The sequence below is a fragment of the Neoarius graeffei genome, chromosome 12 (genome assembly GCF_027579695.1).
Source record: "Neoarius graeffei isolate fNeoGra1 chromosome 12, fNeoGra1.pri, whole genome shotgun sequence".
NCBI lineage: Eukaryota > Metazoa > Chordata > Actinopteri > Siluriformes > Ariidae > Neoarius > Neoarius graeffei.
The window spans coordinates 70,901,014-70,918,020 of NC_083580.1; the positions used below are offsets into that span (position 1 = coordinate 70,901,014).

Consider the following 17,007-nt stretch of genomic DNA (forward strand, 5'->3'; position numbering starts at 1 on the left):
AATGGCCATAAGGTCACCTGTATGACACCATGTTATGTTTTGTCCAAGCGATTTTTATATGAGCTCGGTCTAACTCCATGCATGGTCTGCTTTTTAAGGAATGTCCAAGCAAAGGCTGAGCACCCTGCAGAGCAACGCTGTGGCCACAGGCGGGCTGGACGCTGACCTCCTCCCTCCATTCCACCCGTACCAGCCCCTCGAGTGCATAGTTGAGGAGACGGAAGGCAAGTTAAACGAGCTGGGCCAGCGCATCAGTGCTATCGAGAAGGCCCAACTGCAATCGCTGGAGCTGATCCAGGGCGAGCCGCTCACCAAAGACAAGATCGAAGAGCTGAAGAAGAGCCGGGAGGAGCAGGTCCAAAAGAAGAAGAAGATCCTGAAGGAGCTGCAAAAGGTGGAGAGGCAGCTGCAGCTCAAGACGCAGCAACAGTTCACCAAAGAGTACATGGAGGGCAAGATGAAGGAAGAGCCGGGCCAGGCGGCAGGGGTGGAGGCGCCCAGCACCCCCCTGCCACCCCAGGCCACGCAGCTGGGCTCCAGTACAGGGTGTGAGGATGGCAACGATGTCGAGGACCAGCAGCCACCCCCTGCTGATGAGGACGACGAGGAGGGTGAAGAAGATGATGATGACGATGACGATGAAGAGGAGGAGGAGGAGGAAGAGGAAGATGAGGAAGAAGAGGAGGAGGACGGAGACTATGCCGAGCTCCCGCAGGTGGATACTATCCTGTACCGGGAGGGAGGACAACAACCAGCACCACCGCCTCCACCTCAGTCTCTCAGCCTACAGGGCCCCCCACCTCCACCGCTACAGTCCAGCTTCGTCCCCATTCAGCCTATGAATGCACAGCAGTCCACAGACTTCGGCAGCGCAGAGTACCCAGGCAGCAGCAGCCCAGACCTGCAGAGGGTAATGTTGGGCCAGCAGCTGTCTGGACTCGGGCCTGGTCTCCTCGCACAGGCACCAGATGGCCTCATGGTGGCCACGCCTGCACAGACGCTTACAGACACGCTGGATGACATCATGGCAGGTACATTTAGAGCAGCAGCTTTCTTTCTTTTTGGATCGACTGGAACGATTTTAAGTGGTGGTTGTTTTTTGTAAGTAATGACGCTCATGATTTGATTCTTGTCTGCAGCAGTGAGCAGCAGAGTGCCCATGTTAAACACTACAACCTCACCCATACCTCAGCCCACAACACAGACGCCCATGAACACTGTCTCCCCACCCTCCATGCTCCCACTCTATCCATCGGTAGACATCGATGCACATGTAAGCCCTCGGTTAATTTGTTACTACTACAGTTTAACTAGTCAAATTTTGTATTTGTTTTACTCATGCTGTGCACAAAATATGCACAAAGTGAGAGTAATTAATTCAAATGTCAGAAAGCTAAGCAATGAGCATAATGGTGGTAAATTGGACTGTGCAAAGGTTTGATGGTGACCTTTTTTTTTTTTTTTTTTGGTTTACCCCCCAGACGGAGAGTAATCATGATACGGCTCTGACTCTGGCCTGTGCAGGTGGCCATGAAGAGCTGGTGTCTGTGCTCATTGCACGTGGCGCCAACATTGAGCATCGGGACAAGAAGGGTAGGGCCCCTCTCAGCCTCCTCTACTCCTCTATATCTTAAATGTAAAATCTCCTTCTGACTTGTGTGCTTGCTTGCTTCCTTCTGTATCTACAGGATTCACTCCTTTGATCCTGGCTGCCACAGCGGGTCATGTTGGCGTTGTTGAGATCCTCCTGGACAAAGGAGGAGACATCGAGGCTCAGTCTGAGAGGACCAAAGACACCCCTCTCTCCCTGGCGTGCTCAGGCGGCAGACAAGAGGTGTTGAAACAAATCCATAGTGCAGATTTGTGTTAAACCAAATATATATTACTGCCATTATGGACCGATGGAATATTCGGTTTCTCTCTAGGACAACAGAAATTCACCACCTTCCTTCAGGTTGGTTTGTTAGGCAGAAGGGAAAGTAACTTCTAGTTTCATGTTCACAGGTGGTGGAACTATTGCTTCTCCGTGGTGCTAACAAGGAGCACCGAAACGTGTCTGATTACACCCCACTTAGCCTGGCAGCTTCAGGAGGATACGTCAATATAATCAAGATTCTCCTCAATGCTGGAGCTGAGATCAATTCCAGGTCAGACAATCTCATCTACTGTATATGGAGTGACCTTGTTTCTGTTCTTTATTCATCTTGACTTTGAAGAGAGACCGTGTGAGAGTTAGTTGCATTATATTTTTGCTCATCTCCCCCCTCCTCTTTCAGGACGGGCAGCAAGCTGGGCATCTCCCCTTTGATGTTGGCAGCCATGAATGGCCATGTACCTGCAGTGAAGCTTCTGCTAGACATGGGCTCTGACATCAACGCTCAGATTGAAACCAATCGCAACACCGCACTGACGCTGGCCTGCTTCCAGGGTCGAGCCGAGGTGGTCAGCCTGCTGCTGGACCGCAAGGCTAATGTGGAACATCGCGCCAAGGTCAGTTACTACTAACATCTTTTAATGGTTAGGTGTGTACTGATTTAAAAAAAATAATAATTTAGATTTATATGTGGGTGTTTTTAACACTGTTTGCTACTTTACCTGACCCTTTTGTATTTTTCGAAAACTTTTTCAACTGCACACAATGCCAGATTATTAGTTGAGGGTTGAATTACACTACGTTCACACTGCAGGCTGAAGTGACTCAAATCCGATTTTTTTTCGCCCATATGTGACCTGTATCCGATCTTTTATTGACAATATGAACGACACAGATCCGATTTTTTTCAAATCCGACCCAGGCCGTTTGGATATGTGGTCTTAATTCGGATTCCTATCCGATCTTTTCATATGCGACTTCAGTCTGAACCGCCAGGTCGCATTCATCCGACTTACACGTCATCAACAAGCCACAAACGTCACTATTCTGCGCTGAAGTAGGCGGCGGGTCTCTCAAAAAAAGTTACAACAACATGGCGCATGACATCAATGCGACTCCGCACCCACACATTCCTTTGAACGGAGGTTGCAGTCACTACCCCGCAGAACGCCTGAGCCAAAACCCTTGCCCTCTTCCTTCTCAACCTCCTCCTTAACATCAGGCTATTGTGCATGTTCTGGCTCCGTCGCAACAACAACTGCATCATCGCCAGGTACTCCATGCTGGCTACTGTCATACACAGGAAACTTTAGGTTACTTCCGTAAACACTGGCCATGCTCACTGCGTGTGACGTCGTCGTATCCTGCAATGCGCATGCGGAACACTTTTAGGTCGCTTTTCGTTCATACTGAGGATCACATACAAGTCGCATATATTTGTTAAATGTGAACGACCTCACAAAAAAATCGGATTTCACAAAAAAATCGGAATTGAGCATTAAGCCTTGCAGTGTGAACATAGTGTTAGTAGCACTGTTCATTCCGGACTGATTTTCCCACAATGCTTTGCACGGTTTGTGATACGATATACAGCATAGACTGTTTTACTGGTGACCTTACTTTTCAGCATGCACAAAAACTGCAATAAACTTTTTTTTTTTTTTTTTTCCCCCCCAACTGCACCTGTGCAAGATGTACAAAATAATAAAACCAGAACTAACAAGCATAAGATCATTTGCATTGTATCAGATTCTGAGTTGACTGTGTATATTTAATGTACTGGTTGCTCAATATTTTCCATCAATAATTAACTGAAATTAAAATGCAATTTAATTCTGGAACCCTGGACATTTTGTATATTAAAAAAAAAAAAAGACCTTCAGCAACATGCACATGAACAAATATTAATCCAGGCGTTGTGGAATAATATACCACTACTTGGATTAAATGATTTCACCTTACAGTTGTTTCTCAGGCTGGTTGAAAAAGAGCCAAACTAGAACCCTAATTCTTTTGACTGTTTGAGATGTTTTGCTTTGGAGTAATTCTGAACCTCTCGTTCTCAGACGGGACTCACCCCTCTTATGGAAGCTGCGTCTGGTGGTTATGCTGAGGTGGGCCGTGTGCTGTTGGATAAAGGTGCTGATGTCAACGCCCCTCCTGTCCCCTCTTCTCGTGACACTGCCCTCACTATCGCTGCAGACAAGGGTCACTACAAGTTCTGTGAGCTTCTCATTAACAGGTGAGTTAGAAGAAACAGCAGGGTTCTTTTACAAGCCTAGGATAAGCGTATTACTGTACTTTCGTTCGTCAGTATTGCGTGATCCATGGATTAAAGTTTTCCGTCGCTACGACGGATTTCCGTCAACTGGAAGTGCTAAAGGTCAATAATGAGAGTGATGCAGATCCGAGGAAAAAAAAGGGGGGTAGGCCCATAGGTCTGACACCGATGTGATTTAGAACTTCACCAAGCTGCTGTGATTGCCTGTTGTTGAACCCTTTCTTGTGCTATGTTTGAGTATATGTAAAGGAATAAGTTGTTGCATTAGATAGGCCTAAATAAATAAATACAGCCTACGCTACTGTCTAGCCCCGGGGAGGCTCGGCGTAGGCAGCGAGCCGCGGTGCTCGGCTTGAGTTTCGTTTCTATCGGCGGCTCCAGCCCGACTTTGGATGCTCGTAACTCGGCCAAGGGAGGTCCCAGCCCCTCCAAACTTGGCAGCCAGCGACCTCTGCCCTCTCCCCAACGAACCAGCGCTGCCAGGGTGGGCCAGCCCCGCGCCTTGGGACGCGATTCACCCCGAGGCAAGCTGCGGCACTCCGCATCAATTTCCTTTTAACGGCGGCTCCACTGATGAAACAATCTGGCTGTCCTACTACTAGGCAACTACTTGCCTACTACTAATACTAGGCCTATTGTTGTAGTAGTAGTAGTAATAATAATAATAATAATATTTGCCTATTGAAAGGTGATCAGGTGAAAAATCTAAACAGCCCTGTTGAAGCCGCAGCAAGATCTATGCTATTAAGCCTTTTGTAGGTTAAACAGGCTTCGGCAGACAGCGTTCTGGAAAGGCTGTGTTTTTCTTTGGTTTGATTAGCCTACGATTTAATCTTTAAACATTATGGTTTCAGCAGTTCGCTAAAACATTGGAGGCTGCAGAGTCGGGCTGCAAGATTTCCCAACACTTGTTTAAGATGCCAAACTTCATAGTAAGGAGAAAATAATTCCGCAGTATTTAGTGCCTCGTCAGTCTCAAAAATTAATAGTGACGGACCAACGTGAATTAAGTGCCAAAAAAACATCTCGTAGGCCTATATTTTACATTTTCAAAAAGGTCCGGAATTGGAAGTCGGTCAGTGGAGTGTAATGAAGTATCTCATTCACCAAGTACAAAAGGTCGGAAAACAGTGGAGAAAACAGCTATTGCTTAAATAGGCTACTAATGTTTTACATTAGTAATTTAACGTATGTGACAAATTCACTGATTAAATAGATAAAGAAGCGAATACTCCAAAGCTCAAAATTCAGGAAAGTGGCTCCGGTGTCGCAAGTGCACAAGAACAGTTATTTGAAAGTTAACCTAATGAATTTGTGCGTGCACGTGCGATTTTATGAAGAACTGGGACAATTGGCATTCGGTGAAAGATTCACACCTATGACTCATTATATTCGCGCGCCCTCTCACCCACTGTTGCTTCGTTTTCCCGATTTACACGCATGTCTGAAGATGGAGTTTTCAGAAATATCCACTCTGCCCAGAGTTTGCAAAAGTAGCTGTTTTCAGTGACTGAAACCTCCGTATAGGTGTGAATGAGAGGTGCAACCGAATAAATAAATATGCATCTTTTTTATCCGGCTACATGTAGGCTATCACTGCGCAAAGCCTCTAATGTTGAAATGGTAGTAATATTTGTTAAAATAATAGTAGGCTAATTTCCACATTAATTGGTAAAATGGCCCAAGGGATGTGATGGGAGGATGGCCGTTTTATAAGGGGGATGATATTTGAGATTTTTATTTCAGAAGGGGGATGCCATCCCCCCACATCCCCCCCCTCAACTCGAGTACTGCATATAAGGCCATATTTCACTGGATATAGGCCCTTCAATTTCCATCACTAGAGCGCGTCAAATTACTTTCGGTTTTGCCAGCATGGACGCGCTTCTTTTAAATGAAGGCACAGATGTGTCAGACATCGACAAAACGGTAAAGAATAAGTGGAGATGGGCTTGGCGAAATGAAATGGGCGATAATGGCAAGCTCCTGCTGCTGTGCCAAGGAAAAAGAAACAAAAACAGGCATCAGGTGTTGCCAAACTAGATGCCTTTGGCTTCACTGCGAAGAAGCAGAAAAAGTGAACTTTCACTTACTTTTCTTGTTTCCTGGCTTTATTTCAACAGATTCTTATTTTTCTTTCTGTTCCACCCTTTTGAAAGCATGGTTCAAGTTTGGCTGCACTTGCACTTTTCTCTTAACCACTGCTGTGCATTACTAAAGTATTGTTGAAATAAATTTGCACTTTGTGCTGAAAACTTGATGTTTCATCATGAATAGCCAGTAATGACAATGGTCAAGTCTTGCCTTAGCTTTAGTGATTGTTAAAATTATGTAAATGTACTATAAGTAGGGGCCTAGGGGATAATGGACAACACGGCGTTTAAAATTTGATGCATCACTGACGTGGTAGGGGCCAACGACATGGAGCTTTTTTTTTTCAGTCAGATGATTTTTTTTTTTTTTTTTTTTTTTTGCTTTAATCCATGGTGATTGTGTTGCACTTTTTTGTATCTCTTCCTGTAGAGGGGCTCACATTGATGTGCGTAATAAGAAAGGGAACACTCCTCTGTGGCTGGCTGCAAACGGGGGACATTTTGATGTCGTGCAGCTGCTGGTGCAGGCTGGAGCTGATGTGGACGCAGCAGACAACCGCAAGATCACACCTCTCATGGCAGCATTCCGTAAGGTAGGCAGAACTCCTTGAGGATCTGATTCCACTGCAGTTAGACGCATAAATGTCAGATTTTAAAATTCCGAACGGGAATGATTTTGTTTATTTTTTTTAGGGGCATGTGAAAGTGGTCCAGTATTTAGTGAAAGAGGTGAATCAGTTCCCCTCTGACATAGAGTGCATGAGATACATCGCCACCATTGCAGACAAGGTATGGTCTTAAGTTTTTGGAGCCAGCAGGATGAGTTTTTGTCGTATGTCTGCCTGTCTGTTTTTGAATTTTGATGCGACTGTTTTAATGACTTGTCTTTTGCATCCAGGAGCTGCTGAAGAAGTGTCATCAGTGCATGGAAACTATCGTGAAAGCCAAAGACCAACAGGCTGCTGAGGCGAACAAGAACGCCAGTATTCTGCTCAAGGAACTTGATCTTGAGAAGGTGCGTCTTACACTTGAAATTCTGATTAGGAGTTTAAGTTCTTAATACAATATAGTGGTTATGCATCAGGATTAAAAAAAAAAAAATTAGCAACTCCACCCTGTCCCTTTTTATTTGATAGAAAATGTTTGGTAGTGAGTGACTGGATGTCATGTTTCCCTCTTTCTCTTCAACCATAGTCCCGTGAAGAAAGCAAAAAACAAGCTCTGGCAGCAAAAAGAGAGAAGCGCAAAGAGAAACGTAAGAAGAAAAAGGAAGAACAGAAGAAAAAGCTTGAGGAAGAGGAGGCAAAAGTGAAGGATACGTTCTCTGAGACTCAAGACCAGAAGGAGGACTCTGCTGAAGGTATATAGATTAATTTGATTACTACTTTTCATTAAAAAATACTTTAGCATGGTATCTTCATATTTTATCATTTCTGTCTACATTTGCAGAGCCAGAGGTTCCCATTGAGCCCCCAAGCGCCACTACCACCACCACCATTGGCATATCTGCCACCTCCACCACCTTCACCAATGCCTTTGGCAAGAAGCGGGCCAGCGTGGTTACTACGCCCAGCACCAACCGAAAGAATAAAAAGAATAAGACCAAGGAATCATCCAGTGAGCCCATCATCCTACAGGACCCTCAGGTGGCACTAGCGCAACAAAAGGCAGACAAAAACAAGATCCATGGTGAACCACGAGGTGGCGGGGCACCTGGAGGCACCAGTGACTCGGACAACCTAGACAGCACAGACTGCAACAGCGAAAGCAGCAATGGCAGTAAAAGCCAGGACCTGGCTGACCTGTCATCTTCATCCACCTCATTCACTTCCTCTGCTCCTACAGGGTCCAGCCAGCCGTTACTTATGACTGAAAAGAGGCAGGGCCAATCACACCCCACTTCTCGGGAAGAGAAGGTCACCGTGTCCGTTTCGAAACCACAACAGAAGTAAGAGCTTTCGCCAGCGTAGACAGAAATCTTGACTGCTTGTTGTGCAATTTGGGTTAAACCGATTTGCTATTGGAGCAAAACGAGTCCTGTATCAAGTTGGAACAGCAGCAAGTTAGGATGCATTTGGGGTCCTAGAACATGCTGTGCTTGGTTTTGAACTTTGTATAATAACATTTCGCTTTCTAATGATTTAATAGTTATTAGAAGGACACCAGCCCTTTCCCCTGACTTATGCAGAATATTAATCTGTTGTATTGACCTTTTTCATGCAGTATAGTTTCAGTAAGCATGTATAAGGTATCGGTGTTCCTTTTTTCCTGCAGATGTCATGAGATTATTAGTGACTTGACCCCCAGTTCCCTGCCCTCATCTTTCAAGACCATTTCACTGCCAGTCACCTCACCTAACAGCAAGATGAACCTCACCAGCCCAAAGAGGGGCCAAAAGAGAGAGGAAGGATGGAAAGAGGTCGTACGAAGGTAACTGACCAACAGATTAATTGGCTGTTGTCCTTTTTCCTGGTTCTTTATTACCGTTCTAACACTCAAAATTTGATGTTTTCAGGTCAAAGAAACTCTCGGTCCCAGCCTCTGTAGTATCTCGGATCATGGGCAGAGGTGGCTGCAATATCACAGCCATTCAAGATGTGACCGGTGCGCACATAGATGTTGACAAACAGAAAGACAAAAATGGCGAGAGAATGATCACTATCAGGTGGATGGCCTTTATTTCTACTTGAATTAATTTATTTAATCTTATTGAGTCACGTGTATATTTGGTTTACCAGTGAATGTTTATTTCTTCATATGTATTATACATGCAGTAACTTGGACACACTGTCTGCTGTTTTTCAGAGGTGGCACAGAGTCCACGCGACATGCTGTCCAACTGATCAATGCGCTTATCCAGGACCCTGCCAAAGAGCTAGAGGACCTGATACCTCGCAACCACATTCGTCAGCCCGGCACAAACACCAAAATTGGCTCTACCTATACCACCTCCACAGGGGCTACCAGCACCACAGCGGCCAGTTCAAAAGGCCTGTCGTCAGTTGTGCCCTCGTCCAGTATGTCTTTCCAGTCCTCCTCCAACGCGACCACTCAGCAGGCTGGCAAAATGGGCAAAAATATGGCACCTGGTGTTAGACCTCCGTTTGTGTCTCTACCGCCATTGGCTTACACACACCCCCAGTTGGCCCTGCTGGCAGCGCAGACAATGCACCAGATTCGTCACCCACGTCTGCCAATGGCACAGTTTGGCGGCACCTTCTCTCCCTCACCCAACACGTGGGGCCCGTTCCCTGTGCGTCCTGTGAGCCCTGGCAGTGCTAACAGTTCCCCCAAACACAGTGGCAATGCACCTCCACGCCCTTCCAGCTCTGCTCCTGCTACCGCTGAGCACCCTGCCCCGGTGTCAAGTGCTAACATTGCTCCTGGTTCCACTGCCTCTTCCCCCAGCACTGCCCCTTCCAAAACACCCACACCCACCTCTGTAAGGAAGCAGCTCTTCTCTGCCGAGCCCAAGCCTACAGCAGCACCTGCTATCGTCACCACTGCAAGCAGTACTCCTGCAGCGCAGGCCCCTCCTGCTTCCATCAGCTGTGCTCCCACCACTCCCACGACCCCTCCACCTATGCCTGCCCCTATTGCCCCACCTACACAGCATACTCAGGCCCTGAAGACAGAATCTGCTCCTGCTGGTACGCCTGCTAAAGAGAAGCCGGTGGCTGATCTAGCTGTTCCTGTTTCTAGCGCCCCATGTGAGGGCTCCAACCCCTCGACTCCCCTGCACTTCCCTGCATCTCCCTCTACACAGCCTGCACTACCTGTCCAGCCTGAGGGCAGACAGCAGCTGCCCTTGCCTTTCACCTCCAGCACAGAACCAAGTTCCTCCTCTACAGTCCAACCAGGCGTCACCCTGCCCGTCTCTCGTCCTGTACCACCCAGCACGGTCAGCAGCACAGTCGCCAACACCAGCAGCACCTTACCTCACTACGCCACACCTGCTGCACCTGGGGTGTCGACTCGCTTACAGCCCCCAACCACGTACTACCCCATGGGACCCGGAGCCCCTCTGCAGGAGCAGCAGTCTGTTTTTGTGCCCCCGGGTGCTTCACAGGAGCCCCTTAAGCAGCAACAGCAGCCTACCCAGCCTAGCTTAGCCACGGCGAACATGCCACCACCTTCACTTCAGATGGGCATGATAAATGGTTCACAGGTGCACCTTCACAGTGGTAAAGCTCAGCTGCCACCCAACTTCGGACCTGCGGCCCTTTTCAATCACTTTTCGAGCATCTTCGATAGCAACCAGGTAGGCAACAACCAGGTGTGGGGGGCCTGTCACCTTCCAACTCGCACTCCGCCAGAACAGCCCTACAGTGCTCCACCTGCATACATCGGAGGGATGGGGCAGATGGAGAGCACTATGCCCCCTCCTGATGGCTCGAAGGCCCCGGGATATCGCTGCACCTCCCAGCGAGTCCTTTCTAGCCCCATTGGTGAGTCCTCTAGAAAGAACTTCTCAGATTTGGTTTAAATTTTACTTTATTTTTTACTGCAAAAGATGGCATGTTAACAGTAGGGCTACGTTGTGTCCAGTGTCGTAAATCACATTGTATTGCTTTCTCAAGCATTACAGTATAACCTAGCTTTCTGGAATCTACATGGTGCACTGTATGTCCAACAAAACGGCATTTGAGAAATATTTGATTTGCTCTTTTAGTCATTTTTATGATGTTGGAGTTTAACTAAATGCACTTTTACACTTTTTTTTTTTAAGTTTTTAAATTTGTGTGTATATAGTTACATTAAAGTAGAACACTTTTTTTTTTTTTTTTTAATCAGATGGGTAAATATAGGCAAGTGTTATGAATTCAGACAGTATTTGAATAATTCGATCTGTTCTCACAGCCCTTACTGTACTGTGATTCTGGTAATCTTAGGGCCCGTTTACACGAGGACGCTGTCGGGTAAAAACGACTAAATATTTTATCGGAAGTGCCTTTCGTCTACACGGGGACGGCGTTTCCGAGGCTGAAAAACGGAAAAAATTGAAAACGCCTTTCAGAGTGGATAAGTTAAAAACAGCCCCCGTTGCATATCCGTCTAAACTACCCAATACGCGAAACACTGCTTGGATCTGCTCACGTCGGGTACGCGTTTACGTCATACATATGTCATATACTGTACATGCCAGCCCGGGAAGTAAGAAAGTAAGTAAAAAAGTAAGAGCATGTCTGATTACATCGATCCAACGGACCTTCAAGCTGCTCTGGCAGCTTTAATAAACGTCCAGGAGTCCTTCGAACATCTATACCGAATCTGCACATATACCGTTAATGAACAGAGGTGGGTATAGTATGCGCTTACTTTTTTTACTTACTTTCTTAGGCCAAGTTTACATTAGACCGTATCTGTCTCGTTTTCTTCGCGGATGCACTGTCCGTTTACATTAAAACGCCGGGAAACGGGAATCCGCCAGGGTCCACGTATTCAATCCAGATCGTGTCTGGTCCGGTGCTGTGTAAACATTGAGGATGCGCGGATACGCTGTGCTGAGCTCTAGCTGGCGTCTCATTGGACAACGTCACTGTGACATCCACCTTCCTGATTCGCTGGCGTTGGTCATGTGACACGACTGCTGAAAAACGGTGCGGACTTCCGCCTTGTATCACCTTTCATTAAAGAGTATAAAAGTATGAAAATACTGCAAATACTGATGCAAATACTGCCCATTGTGTAGTTATGATTGTCTTTAGGCTTGCCATCCTTCCACTTGCAAGTGGTAAGTGACGCGCATGCCCGATATGCACTGGGATCACACACACAGTGGCTCAGTCCCAAATCACTGCTCGTGCACTTCACTCGCGCGCTCTGTGAGCTGCGCAGGGCCGGAGTGCACACCCTCCAGAGGGCACTCGCTGTTCAGGGCGGAGTGATTTGGAGCGCAGGATGCCTGCGGAGCCTAGCGTATCCGTGTATTGGCGTTGCTGTGTGCACGCTAATCGTTTTAAAAACGTTAATCTGATGATCCGCTGATACGGTCTAATGTAAACCCCACCTTACTTACCATAGCCAGAGTAGTCAAAGTTTTCGCGGCGCAGATGTGCAGATCAGACAAGACGGAAGACGTCGCGCATGCGTGCAGACATAGCGGAGGTCTTTCACAGCACCACCTAGCCGCCTGGCATGCACATCCAATTGAATTCCACACATTTATGCGTCACCGTATAGACGCAGATTTCCTCCTTGAAAACAGGTCGTGTAGACGCGGAAAAAAGTGAGAACGAAAACGGACTTTTGCGTTTTTGTTTCAGACCGTCCCCGTGTAAAGTGGGCCTTAACTTAAGTTCCAGTCATATCCTAAATCTAGCTATGAAACTTACCTGTGCTTTTTTTTTTTTTCTTTTTTCTTGCCCTTTATTAACTCTGTCTTATTGTTAGGCTAATCTTGTGCCTTCTGTTGATCTCCATCTCTGTGGTATCTTTGTTCCTAGGCATGCACCCCATGGACCCCTCAGGCAATTCCATCTCCTCTTCCACTGCACTCACCAGCTTTGCCACGAGCATGTCAGCTAGCCCTGTTTTCCTGCAGGGCCCGGCTCCTGTAGGAACGCCCTCTTTCAGCCGCCAGCACTTCTCCCCTCATCCTTGGAGCGCCTCTACGTCCTGTATGCTGTAGAGCTATCCCTTTACATTGCTGTACTTCAAAAAATACCTGCAGGCAGATGTTTCTGACATTCCTTGTATCGTCTGTTTTTCTTAGGTGAATCTCCAGTGCCCTCTGTGTCATCTGGAGCATCTTCTCCTTTGTGCACGTCCACCGTGACACCTGCACTGATCCAAGCCAAGCCTAGCAGTTCCAGTCAGCAGGACCGCAAAGTGCCCCCGCCTATCGGGACTGAGCGCCTGGCTCGGATCCGGCAGACTGGCTCCGTTAACCATGCCATGCTGCCCACCAGCTACACACCGCCGGTCGGACAGGGTGGCATTTGGTCTTTCGGAGTGGGCAGTGCCTCTGGTGAGTGAACAAAGAGGAAAATTTTGATTCCATCACCAGCTTTGAGCCAGTCTATGGTACAAATAAAACTTTGAAACCCCTATTTTCTTTCTCCATTGCTCCTCTCTACAGAAGCAATGTCAGGCTGGTCTCAGCCCATGATGGGAGGACCCGTGATGCACCAGCAGCTGCAGGAGCAGTCTGCCTTCTCCCAGCACCAGGCTATGGAACGAGATGACACTGGCATTGTGGCTCCATCTAACACCTTCCACCAGCCCATGCCCACTAACTTCATGGATTTTCCCAAGGTTTGAGTAGCACCGAGAACATCTGCAATGTACAGTCATTAAAAATGCTTTTTAAAATTGCATTTTTGTCTTTTTCTACAGAAATGGTGCAAAGAGGTCGAACCCCAAAAATTAGAATTGGGAGGGCCACCCCGCTATTAAATTCCTGAAATTAGGTCATAATGTGCATGTAATGTCTCGTAGCTTTTTTTTATATATATATATATATATATATATATATATATATATATATATATATATATATATATATATATAATTTTTTTTTTTTTAAAGTCAAACATGTCCCCCTTTTTTTTTTTTTTTTGTCGTCAATACCAAAACAGGCAAAAAAAAAAAAATCTTTCTGGACTAAAGCTATATTTTGCTGTGACGTTGTTGTTCTCCTGGTTTTCTGCACTGCTTCAGTACTGACACATTTCAATAAAATTGTGAAAATGCAGATTTTAGTGTGCACATAAGGTTATATAGATGAAAGTCTTCCGGATTTACCTGGAAATCCGGATATTTGACAAAACTCTTGAAAATCTCCGGTTTCCCGAATGGAGAAATTTATTTTTCAGATTTTTCGCGTTCCTAGACGCGGCATAATACTTCGCATCATCCTTGCATGGGCGCAGTCCTTAAATAGCCCAAATATAGTTCATTGATTAAAGACAGGTGTTCTATGTTAACGGCACACGTGCCAAAGCTCGTTAGGCGCGCATGCCCAAGGCACGCCTTCAGGTGCACGAGCTAAGGTGCGCAGGACTGACACCGTTCTGCGCAAGTGCAACACAATCGCATTAGAAAGCATGTTCAAGCTGCCAGTGTAGCTGCAGTCTTTTTAGTTGCTAATTACAAGTATTTCCTCGTGTTAATAATAATTCGCCATGTCAAAACAAGCAAAACTTTCCTCCTCCTTTGGACGTGAAGAGAGTTAAGCAATTTATTATATATATTTTTTCCATCAAAGTTGCATTTTGTGACTTCAAAGCTAAGTTTTAGTGCCATTTCTAGAACACAATAATCAATGCAAATTAACACGAAGGGATTTACTAGACCAATTTATATCTGGAACTATTTTTGGCCACAGCACAGGCAAAGCACCGCTGCAGGCGCAAAGACACCACGCAGCACCTGAAAACCCTGGTTTCCCTGGTAACACTGGTGTATTGACGGAAGTTGCGGTGCTGCGTGGTGTCTTTGCACCTGCAGCGGTGTTTTGCCTGTGCTGTGGCCGAAAATAGTTCCAGATATAAATTGGTCTAGTAAATCCCTTCGTGTTAATTTGCATTGATATGTGTACTCGATGTGAATGTACAGGTCATGAGAAATAATTATAAAAAATCTTGAGTTATTTGATTCACTTTTGCAATGACAATCCTATCTGGACATGCCGGATTACAGCGACTACGCTAAGCTAAGCTAACCGGGACATTTCCAGATCAGGACAATGGCTGGGTTGGCTACAAAACGCTTTGGCTCACTCATCCAACTCTAGGGACTGCAGGGACTGACTCAATTTCACTTGGGGGTGGCGTATTCCTTTAAGAAAAAAAAAACCTTTTAAAAGAAGAAAGCATTTCAAACTTACCAACCCTGAATTGCCTCACTTGTGTGAAATGACCCATGTAGCTGGTTCTCAATGTGGATTTTGCTATAATGTAATTGATGCAAGACCTGTGTTAAAGGAGAACTGAAGTCATTTTAAAACTTGCTTTATTTCTTAATTAACGTGTTATTCAGTTTTAGTAACCTTATATTGTGACTCGTATTGGCAACTAATTGCAATTAAACATTATACTTATCGGCCTGTTCGGTTTTTAGCCATGTTGAATTTAGTTCGTTTGGTCCATGGCAGGCGTCACTTATCTGCGCGATCTTCACGAGACTTCGAAATGTGAAGTGTCAGTGCCGCCATTTTGAAAACTTTTCCAAATGAAATATTGCACAAAAACAAGTTTAAATGACGATTACTGCTTACTTTTTTCAAACTTTCCTGATTGCTATCAAAACAAACAAAACTTCCGGCTTGATTACATCAGCATTTGAAAGAGGGCACGTGCGTCTTTTGACAATGTTGGCAGATGTTCGTCACTTTGATTTTCCGCTGTACGTTTTACTTCCGTCCTACGATGTCTCACACAGGTCTCAGCGAATCTCGTTTGCTTTGACATATGGACTGATGTATATTACATAGCGTATTTCAAACACTCATAACTTGCTGTAGCAGTGACAAAATGGCTATCAAAAATGCATTCCTATATTTTTAATAAAATGAGAGGAATTGAATTTCAATTTAAAAAAATTGCCTTCAGTTCTCCTTCAAGATGCTTGATTTTCTAATGTAAATTTTCTTTTTTTTCATGACTAGGGGTTGCCGATGTCCATGTACGGAGGCACAATGATTCCTCCTCACCCACAGATGGCTGAGGCTCCTGGAGGCCCCATGTATAATGGGCTCCACACCACTGACCCTGCCTGGAACCCCATCTTAAAAGTCGTCCCCAGCTCAGCTGAGAATTCAGACCCACAGCAGGTAAAAGAACTGAGTAACCTTCCAGCTAGTTAACAAGAACAAGAGATATGTAGCTGCAGTAAGCTGCATTAACATGTACACTTTAATCCATTAAGATATCACTGTGAATATGACCAATTTACCTTCTAATCACCTTTTTCCGATTTGTCTACCTTGTTATTTCAGGTGTGGCCTGGGACTTGGGCTCCACATGTGGGAAATGTGCATCTGAACCATGTCAACTAAACACAAACCTAGAGACCGAGAGGCATAGGAGCAGTAACAAGACGTACACGTTAAAGAACAAGATAATTACCTAATTACCAAAATGTTAACCTAGGCGTGTCCCCTTAAAATTTTAAACAGTTTCATGAAATTTGAGAGACGGACACCTTTGATGTGCCTAACAAAAAAAACAAAACAAAAAAAAAGAGAATCCAGTGTGGGCTTTAACGTGTTTACCACTGTCTATGAACAAATTGATTGCCTGTTCAACAGGATACATTTTGAGTAGTATAGCCATTTTGACATTTAAGCCCCACGTAAAGCGTTCTTGGTCTGCAGGGCTCAATAGGACAGTGCGCTATTTATACTCGGCCAAGAACTAGATGATTACACAACGAGAGAAATCAGACCTTTTAGAGTGGTAAATACATGTATAATTGTTTACATACTGAAAAAGGGTTAAAATGAGAGTAAATTTCATGTCGTATAGTGGCTCTACTTTATGTAGCCTGTATTAATGTGAAATATTTACCTTAATATTCAATAAAAAGTTGGAAATGTATACAGGTCGTGTCATGCCTCTGATTTGCAGTTGGTGTTAGGTTTCAGTGTTGTCCACCATGTTTATATTACATACAGAAAGGACAGCTGTGTGGACAGGGGGTGCAATTACACACTTTTTATAGTCCGCCACAATGAAAAATAGTCGTTTTTGTTTGGGGTTTTTTTTGGCCTAAAGCAGGGGTGTCCAAACTGATCCATAAAGGGCCGTGTGGCTGCC

At 45.4% G+C, this 17,007-nt stretch overlaps 1 protein-coding gene across 4 annotated transcripts in view; it reads left to right on the forward strand.

The window, feature by feature from the left end:
- ankhd1 (ankyrin repeat and KH domain containing 1) overlaps positions 1 to 16,788 on the forward strand; it is a 72,515-nt gene extending 55,727 nt beyond the window's left edge. For 2 of the 4 annotated variants that reach the window (XM_060936354.1, XM_060936356.1), the window contains exons 15-34: positions 99 to 1,031; positions 1,143 to 1,273; positions 1,482 to 1,593; positions 1,689 to 1,834; positions 2,005 to 2,147; positions 2,277 to 2,490; positions 3,940 to 4,115; positions 6,678 to 6,840; positions 6,941 to 7,036; positions 7,146 to 7,262; positions 7,442 to 7,607; positions 7,697 to 8,195; positions 8,522 to 8,677; positions 8,763 to 8,912; positions 9,053 to 10,695; positions 12,694 to 12,867; positions 12,963 to 13,217; positions 13,329 to 13,504; positions 15,858 to 16,022; positions 16,188 to 16,788. In XM_060936354.1, coding sequence (XP_060792337.1) covers positions 99 to 1,031; positions 1,143 to 1,273; positions 1,482 to 1,593; positions 1,689 to 1,834; positions 2,005 to 2,147; positions 2,277 to 2,490; positions 3,940 to 4,115; positions 6,678 to 6,840; positions 6,941 to 7,036; positions 7,146 to 7,262; positions 7,442 to 7,607; positions 7,697 to 8,195; positions 8,522 to 8,677; positions 8,763 to 8,912; positions 9,053 to 10,695; positions 12,694 to 12,867; positions 12,963 to 13,217; positions 13,329 to 13,504; positions 15,858 to 16,022; positions 16,188 to 16,247 — 5,675 coding nt within the window. In that variant the 3' untranslated portion in view covers positions 16,248 to 16,788. Of the gene's footprint in view, positions 1 to 98; positions 1,032 to 1,139; positions 1,274 to 1,481; positions 1,594 to 1,688; positions 1,835 to 2,004; positions 2,148 to 2,276; positions 2,491 to 3,939; positions 4,116 to 6,677; positions 6,841 to 6,940; positions 7,037 to 7,145; positions 7,263 to 7,441; positions 7,608 to 7,696; positions 8,196 to 8,521; positions 8,678 to 8,762; positions 8,913 to 9,052; positions 10,696 to 12,693; positions 12,868 to 12,962; positions 13,218 to 13,328; positions 13,505 to 15,857; positions 16,023 to 16,187 lie in introns of all 4 variants that reach the window. The other 2 variants (XM_060936353.1, XM_060936355.1) reach the window with 1 other exon arrangement.
- The last annotated feature ends 219 nt before the right edge of the window (positions 16,789 to 17,007 follow it).